Raw genomic sequence first — 8829 nt, forward strand, 5'->3', positions numbered from 1 at the left:
GGAGCGGCATGACTTTTGCTTTGGCACTAATTCGATTACTTTTGGGCAAACATTTTGCACAGAGTTCAATTTGTCAAAGTTAATTAAGCCGAGTTAAGAACTTTATTGCGCATTTCCTGCGCTCAACAAATGAAAACCAATCAAATTTAATGCGAACTGCCAAGATGGCAAACTGAGCTAAATGGCCAACGGAAAACATATCTGCTCCGGCCATTGGCCAACTCGTAATAATAACTTATGTTATGGCAGCGCCAGAAGATCTGCAAGCGATATATGTGCGATCCAGCGCACCGACTTGCACGCAATACCCTAACTTTAGATAACCCAGCTGGAAAGAGCTGAGCAGCATCTCAGTTCTTCACAATGCCTTAGACTTTACACCCAAGTTTGGGGTTGATAACCTGCCTTTTTTATAACACACACATATCCGGTCTTTTTAATTTATTCATGCACTTCAGGGTATTCATTCTTCACTTTGCGGCCAGCCTGCTGCCCAATACTTTTCATATAAATGCACAAGTTTTTGATTGATTCAATCAAAACGAGCAAAACGCAAACGGCGATCGAGAAGTGCTCTTGAGCCAAAAGCATCAGGTTCTCTGCATGCCTGTCACGTAATTTATTGATTTAGCTCTTGGGAATTCGAGGGACTGTTCGTGGATCGTGAAAAATGAAATGTTTGCCACTGCCAGCAGCAAGCAGCACTGGTATCAAAAATCAGGAGGGAATACAATATAAAATATATAGTATAGAGTATAAAGATATAAGCATATAGAAACCAGAAACTAGTTATTTGGTTGATTGAAAATAAGCACAAGCTAACAACTTTCCCATCTGTTGTCGAGTACAATTTGGCATTGTTAATTTTGAATTATTTACTGTTTCACTTTATTGGTGCGTAATTTCTCTGCGTGCACTTGAGCAGACTGCGCAAACTGGCATGATGGCTGACCGAACTGGACTGGCTGATTGGTTGTCGATCGATTTGGCTGCCGGCCAGACAAATTCAAATGCATTGGCCCCGATCTGTGAATGCAACTGCGGCAGAGGGGATTGAAGGCAGGGGGGGATCAGAGGCACTTACGCATGTACGCCTTAAACGATACACAAGACTTGATCAGCGGCGGCGGCCACAGCGATCATCGATCAACAGACCATCCTATACCATACCATCCTGAGTCCCAGAGATAATGGCCGGCTTGCCATTTTGCATTTTTGCATTTGTAATGAAACTGAAAACCAGAATGAATCGTAATTTGCTCGAAATCGAGCTGAAGCTGAAGCAGGAGTCCAGTCCAAGTCCCAGTTTCGCGCCAAGAAATGAGATCAGCAGCGAGCCGGACTGAAATTGCACGCCAGGATGCTCCAAGTGGGATAAGGTTGGGATGACGACGAGGTGGGAAGAGCTCGATGTGCATAATCTGGGCTGGGAGGCACAGTGGGTCGCCGGTTGCACAAAGCCCACTAGCAAACTGTTGAAATGTATCTCTTGTGTCACTTTTGCAATGTATCTCTTGAGGGGTTTCCATTTTTTCCAATCATTTTCTTTCAATTTATAAATTGCGCAATAAATTGTGAAGTGATTTATAAACTTTTCCGATATCCAGCGCATTTTTCCACTATTCCAAGCCCACTTCCTAAGCGTTTCGCAGATCGCTACCAATCTTGGCTTCTTCATCCGTGTCCTGCGATTCGCATGTAAAATCGCAACTGTTATCAGAACCGCTCTTTTGGATTCACGTCGCTGCCTTTGCGTACAGATCATCTCCGCCAACTTAAAAAAAAATCAAAAAAAAAAAAAACCCACCGAAGGCAGCGCAAATGGCAATTTAAGTCATTTTGTTGCCGCTTTTTTGAGTGCGATTTTTTTGATTCTTGTTGCAAGGCGATTCAAAATGGTTTAATATTATGCACAAATCGGGCGAGTTGCGTAGTAAATTATGGGCCATTAAGCGAGCAGGTAGTTGATGGAAAAGCGGGCGGGATGCGAGGGGTTTACCTGGCCGGCCCCGGGTGAGCAAATTTGTGTAAAATGGCAGCCGGCCTTTGGGTGTAAAATGGGGGGCGGCGTCTGCGGCTGGAAGGAAAAACGCAGCAGCAGCAGCAGCACTTCCAGGGAAATGCGTGCTACCTGCAGGAAAACCAGACGCAAAGTATCTGCAGATACTGCCCGGGAGCAGCTGCTGGATCGTAAGCACTAATTTTAAAATCCTCTGCTCCTGCCCTACAGCGATCAGTCTGCTCGGAGTGCCAGCCGCAGGATGTGGTGGCCACTACTATTGCCGTTGCTAGTTGCGCCCTCGTGGCAGGAGAACGCCACAGTGCCCAATCCCAGCTATGTGACCAAAGCGGGTTGCGAGGCGCTGGTCCAGGAACCGAGTCTCTGCGAGTGCCAGGAGCAGGAGATCAAGTGCGAGAACCTTCAGCTGCACAGTGACAATGTACAGTTGTACGGCATCAGCTGCAGCATATTCGATGCCAGGGGATTTGGCCACATACCGCCACTTAAGGTGGGCAATATCGGTGCGCTGATCGTTCAGAACTGCGCCATACCAAATGCACAGAGCATCAAGTACCTGCTCAGCAAACTGGGTGTTAGCAAGTACAGCGAACTGGAGATCTTCAACTACTTCGATCCCAAGAAAACGGATCGCGGCGAGGTGCTGCAGCAACATTACACGGACCACGAGGGTCTCAGGAAGGTCTCCATCATTGGATTCAAGTCGGCGCTGCCCGAAAACTTCTTGGAGCACCTGCCCGCACTGGAGCAGCTGTCCTTGAAGGGCAGCAGTGACTTGCCCGGCAACATTTTGCATCCCTTGAAGAACCTGACCCATCTGGAAATTGTGGTCAAGAATTTGGCCAAAGTGTCGGGTGCCATATTCGCAAAGCAGTCCAGGCTCAAGCATCTGATGATCGACTGCGATGCCAAGAACAGCAGTGTCGAAATGTCCGCCTTTGGACCTCAGGAACTGTGGCACATGACCGAGCTTCAGTCGATCGAGCTCTTCAACTGCGGTGACAATGTGCCCACCGAGTTGTTCTGGATGTCGGAGCAACTGGCGTACATTGGCATAAGGAGCAACATCAGCTATCTGAGCAAGGACTTCCTCAAGGTGCAAAAGAAGCTGCTTACCCTGCGACTGGAAAGGAACAACATAGCCAGGCTGCCCGATCAGCTGTTCAGGAACACTCCTTTGATTCTGGAGATTCACCTGGCATTCAATAACTTGGATCGCATTCAGAGGTGAGTTAAGACCAAAGCAAACAGCAAACTATGACCTTTCGGTAATCCATAAAACCCTTTCCAGCGGCCTCTTTGACAAGCTGAAGAACCTGCAGGTGCTGAACCTGGAGCACAATCCCATAACCACCATTGCCCTGAACGCCTTCACGCCCATACCAACTGCCCATATCTACGTGGGCAAACTCTTCAAGGCGGCCAAGAATAACGCGGACTGGGCCCGATCCACGAATGCGACTATCTGCGAGGAGGAGTACATCTACGGGGTGTGCATCTACTGCAAGCGGGACGAGTATCTGGACCACTTTGCCGACGCGGAGAACTGCAACAAGCCCAATCCGAAGGCGAAGGATGTGCTGGCCAAGAAGGCCTACGAGAATCAGCTGAAGGCGATGCCCACGCACTCCTGGAAAAAGGCCAAGGAATGTGAGTAAACTTTCCCCCATTTCCGTGCGTTTTCGCCAATAATTTATATTAAACTTGACGTGCGACTGAACTTCCAAGTCGGACAGACATGGCCAAATTGAAAACGAAATAAAAAGCAGATACAAACAATATTAATATTTGTAGCTCGCTTTCAATGAAACTCGGAGGTTGCTGCGAAGTCAACAGAACGTTTTTATATATAAATCATAAAGAAAAACAATTTATCTTTTGATTTGTAGCCGAGGGGTGGCTTGCCACCCAAATGAACGAAAACTTTTCCAGGCAGCAACATGTCAAATGTAATAAGGCCTAATGTTGTCTGCCCTTCATTTTTCGAGGGCTGGAATGGCTTGTAAGTGAAAGTCGGAGGAGGAAAATCAAGTGAAATATGCGGGTTGCGGGGGAAAGCGAAATTTCAGATTTCAGATTGCTATCATTCATGTTGCAGTAACCCACAGAAGCAACAGGGATACGAGCCAGAAACTCAGTGTTATGCAAATAATATCTGTCATTTCTTGCTGTTGATCTAACAAGTTACTTTCCATAGGGGAGTCAGGAACTCATAAATGTCAGGGATATCACATGTTGAGCTCTGTGGGAGTTGATTGAACAGCAATCAAATGTAAATTGCCATAAGTGGAGAAAGCAGTCCTGTGGGGTGGCGCCAGGACCTCTAAGCGTTCCAAATGGGCGCTTAAAATAATTCAATCCAACGAGATTGGATAGAAGCTGTATGACATGATAATGTGGCATACTTTTGAATAAATGCGACTGCTGATTTTGAGTACAGCAACACTTTTTCAAGGGAAGTGCATTAAACTCTGCATATTTGGTGTAGTAAGAGTTGTAGTACTATCTTATCAGTTGTCACCCAGTTTAAAAACCTAATGGGTGGCATTTTAGAATCCGCTGCTCCTACTACGTTTCTTCTTAGTTTTCGCTGCGCTTTAATGCAGCCCATAACTCAGTCAGTCGTCGGCCGGCTTCTAATCTCAATTTGCTGTTTGAGTTGCCACTAATAAAGCGCACGACGAACTGACACCACTGGAGTCGCACCACCAACCACTTGGGACGCCACCGAAGCTCCAACATCCACATGCATTTGTGCTGCCGTCGATACACGGATTGGATTGGAGACTCCATCTCCTCATGGCTTTCTGTGTTTCCGATGGACATGAGTGACACTGACACACAAAGGGTCCGAAATCGAGGACGACTGACTTTTCAGAGATGGCAGTTTGCAGGAAACAGATTCATAGTGCCACCTGTTATTGCTAAATTCAAGCAATAGGCACATTAAATTAGGCATACATGAAATGAACACATAATTTAGGAATTTAATTTCAACTCCAGTTGATCTCTAGAGCTGACTGCTGCAGTGAGGCCCCCGAAAGCCTTTGAAAGTGCCATCTTTTGAGTACTCCGCTCCAGCGGAGACACACGACCCAAAACATGGCTCACACGCAGTGGCGCCGCAAAGGGGTATCTTTTAGGCTATCACTTTGCTGTGTTAGTTGGCAACCCCCTACGCCCCTGTCCCCAACTGACCAGCGACAACAACTGGCCAGCCACTTGGCCCCGGATTGCGACTGGCTCTCCACAAATGCAGCTTTTGTACTACTCGTATCTGGCGGATACATTTCAAAGCAATGCCAACTGGACTGCGTTTATCGCCTGGTAGCCGGACAAGGCCCAGACCCAGACCCAGGCTCCAAAGCGACCAAGGGGCCAGAAAACAAACAGGGAAAAAAGAGTGAGGGCCCATGCGAAATTTATGGCCATCAACGTGCAGTTTGAAGCGGTATCCCGAAAACCTGGCCTCCAATCCGCGCAGGCGACTAGCTTCAGTGGCTGGGTTGGCATTTGTAATGCCTAAATGCTTTGGCGAATTGATTTTTGGTGTAAACGATGTGCAATTTTAATGGATTGTGCTGCCAGATAAGCCAAAGGAGCAGAGGAGCAGAGGAGCAGTGCCCCTAAAGAGCGGCGGAGTGGGGAATGCTCCACATGCTCCCCAACTCTGGGGAGCCTGCGATGCCAGTCGTGGCTGGTCGTGTGTCGTTTAATTGAATTTGTTTTGATTAGTTGCTCGATGTGTGGCGGGCATTTTGCAAATGCAGCTTAAAGTGGAGTTTGAAACTCACAAGGGCAAAAGGAGAGGAGCCAAAAAAAGGAAACCTTTGGCCTTCGAGGCATCCAGCTAAATTGACATTGTTCATAGTCATAACATGACGGAAAAATGTCAATTTAAATATTTGCAAATATTTTAACAAGGCATGTGCTTGGGGCAGCAGCGCTAATTTCGCATGTGCGAAATAAAAATTGTGCACATTTTTTGCGCCAAAAAACCGAAAGAGAACCCAAAAAAGGTGCAACAACTTTTTAATTAATTAAGGGAATGATAACGAAAGCGCCGGGGGAAGGAAAATATTATGCAAAAATTGCGAGCCAAGAATGCGAACAATTTTCGGTTTGAAAAAGGTTAAAACCTGGTTTTACAAGCTGTGAGCGTTTTTAAAAATGCTGTTGGCCATTTTCAAGCATGACAACATCGCTTTTTAATCTATATATAATATGACATCGCAAGATGTCAGCAGTTCCAATAATAAATGGTTATAGGAAAGCAACTATTTAAAAACCGAAATATTTACGAGCACCATAATTGAAGAATTGTTTCCCGTGCCTTCAGTTTGCCTTTTTGATTTAAAATTTCCCAAACTGAGGCAAATCACATTCCCAACTCCACTCACAAGTCAATTAGACAGTGAGAAGCCAAACACTGAATGCCACACAGCCCCCAGGGGTTAAGTTCGCAATCTCCATTTGAATGACAGGCGGCAGTGCAGTTAACTTGTTGATTTTGCCACAAAAAGGGGCAGCATTTCGTAGTGGAAGGGTTAAGTCTCAGCCGGAAATCTGCTGCAGCATATCAATTGTTTATGCGTAAAAGTCAATTTGTGCTGCGAAATTCGAGTCGTTGGCAATTTGTGTTTCTGGATTCCCTCTGCAGGCCCTGCGTTTCCATTAGAATAAGATTGACAGCCAAGCTGGGGTGTGCAGCTGGGATTGGGTATCCTGGCATCCGTGTATCCTGCACTTGCACTTGCACTTGCACTGGCCGATAAGGTTATGCACTTGGCTTGTGGTTTTACCGAGCCTAATTGAATTTAATTGATTCGGTTTTGGACTTTTGTGGGGGCCATCTGGGGTGGCTTTCAATCGGGAATGAATGTGGCGGCATGGGGAATGCATTTTAAAGTTGGGCGGCTAGATGTTGTGAATGTTGCATGACTTCCAGAGGCGCGCAGTTGGTAGCAGTGAAAAATTGCAGCTGTCAGCGTTGGCCAGAAAAATGATTTTTTGATTTTGTTTCTGGGTTTGGGGAGCTCGTGGGGTTGCATAAATCATAAAACGCTTTACATATTCCGTACATATTGTATGCCAGCCCATACTGCCCGCACGTATGCAATTAAACTTAATATAAATGTCTGGTAATTATTGTGTCTGCGTTGCATGAACTGCAGTCTCTGCCCATAGCTTATAATTGACTCAACGAGCTTACCAAAAACGTATCTCATTTAACCATCTTGCACTTGCAGATCCCGAGAAGGAAGAGCAGCCCTAAGTTCGCATCAGTACCAACTAGCATTTGGATTATAGCTCATTCCCACAACCATAATGAGATTAAAATAGGCTCACGATGTTTATCTTAATATTAATCTGCTAAGTAGCTCTGGCATTTAACACGATTTTAATCTGCAGCTTAGGAGTTTTCTGCACTGAAGTAACAAATGACATGTTTAATTTCAAATACTTTGTAACTTAATGTTTGCCGACTGCAAGCTTTGAAATGCTTCTAAGCTGTATCAATAAACCTACGAAATAAAGACCCTTTAGAACCCGAATTTATGCAGGCGTATTTCAGTGTATCTGCCCAAAACCCCCCAACACCTGAAATTATGGCTATTAGCCCCGAAGAAAGGCAAGCGACACAATGGCATTCCATTTGCCAAGGGACGATGACAGGAGTATGGAACTAATATTTGCCAAAATGCCAAAACAAAACGACTGGCATAAAAATCACAATAAAACAAAACAGAGCAGGAACAACAGGATCCTGCGACCCGAAGGATGTGTACTATGGTACACATGTACGTCCTGCCAATGGGTGGGGGGGGGGATGGCTAGGGTATAATGGTTAGTCGGGAGAGTCCTGAAAGCTTTCTCCAGTCTCGCGCCTTTTGTGTGCGCTGTGTGTTTACATGGTGATTTTTTGCTCGCACGCGATATCCTTTTTGCCGCCCAGGATGTTTACCACCCCGCCGGATTCGATTTCCCTCAGTGTTTGCTCCTTTCGGGCTGTCTGCCATAAATGCGCACTATGAAATGGCTGGCAAACATTCAACTATTGTTTGCATTAGTTGCTCTTTTCAGCTTTTCGGTTTGCCCAAATGCCGCGCATAATTGTTGCCGCCGCATTGTTGCCTCCGTCAAACAATGGCGAAACACCGTGCAACACCGGCAACAATGGCCACATTTGTCCTGAGTTATTTATTTGAGTGCATGGCCAACTTGCCAAAGCACCGCACTTAATTACAGGCATAGTAAAACTACAGCACGCAGAACAGCAACTTCTAGTCTAGATATCAATCACTCATTACCAAATATTAAAGCATTTCCTTTGAGCTTAAAACATTTAAATGAGTTAATGAACTTTGATACATGTTTCATTATGCGTAAATAAACTAGCCTCATTTGCATGCTACTAATCATTTTGTTATATTAAACTGATGCCACGCACATTAGCGCATTTTGCCTAAAATTTACTATGCATTTATTATGCTTCTTGGAGTTCCGAGTGCACCTGAGGTGGAGTTGCAGTTGCAGGAGGTGTCCTCGTTCCTTGTTGGTGTCATGTCTTCATTGCTGGATGCAAACAGCCACGGCAAACAACGAAACAACCAAACAGAAACAACCAAACAAGGGCAGCTGTAAATTTATGCACGCACATGCAGCTGGCTGCATTTTTTGCGACTGCCCACTGTTGCATGTTGCCGCCTTTTTGGGGCGTTTTCCGCACTGTTGCGAATGTTGCAGGCGCAGGTGCAACTGCAGCACGTGGCAAGTGCAACAATGATGTCAAGCAAAATGTGCAGTTG

The 8829-nt window shown here is 45.7% G+C and overlaps 1 protein-coding gene across 2 annotated transcripts in view; it reads left to right on the plus strand.

Moving 5' to 3' along the window:
• The window catches only part of LOC6547579, a 49564-nt gene extending 41995 nt beyond the window's left edge, over positions 1 to 7569 (plus strand). For both annotated transcript variants that reach the window (XM_001976182.3, XM_026979924.1), the window contains exons 2-4: positions 2231 to 3247; positions 3312 to 3670; positions 7270 to 7569. In XM_001976182.3, the coding sequence (XP_001976218.1) occupies positions 2262 to 3247; positions 3312 to 3670; positions 7270 to 7295 (1371 nt within the window). In that variant the 5' untranslated portion in view covers positions 2231 to 2261 and the 3' untranslated portion in view covers positions 7296 to 7569. The remainder of the gene's footprint in view (positions 1 to 2230; positions 3248 to 3311; positions 3671 to 7269) is intronic.
• Positions 7570 to 8829: the final 1260 nt, after the last annotated feature.

This window comes from Drosophila erecta, unplaced genomic scaffold (genome assembly GCF_003286155.1).
Source record: "Drosophila erecta strain 14021-0224.00,06,07 unplaced genomic scaffold, DereRS2 tig00000092-arrow-pilon, whole genome shotgun sequence".
Classification (NCBI taxonomy): domain Eukaryota; kingdom Metazoa; phylum Arthropoda; class Insecta; order Diptera; family Drosophilidae; genus Drosophila; species Drosophila erecta.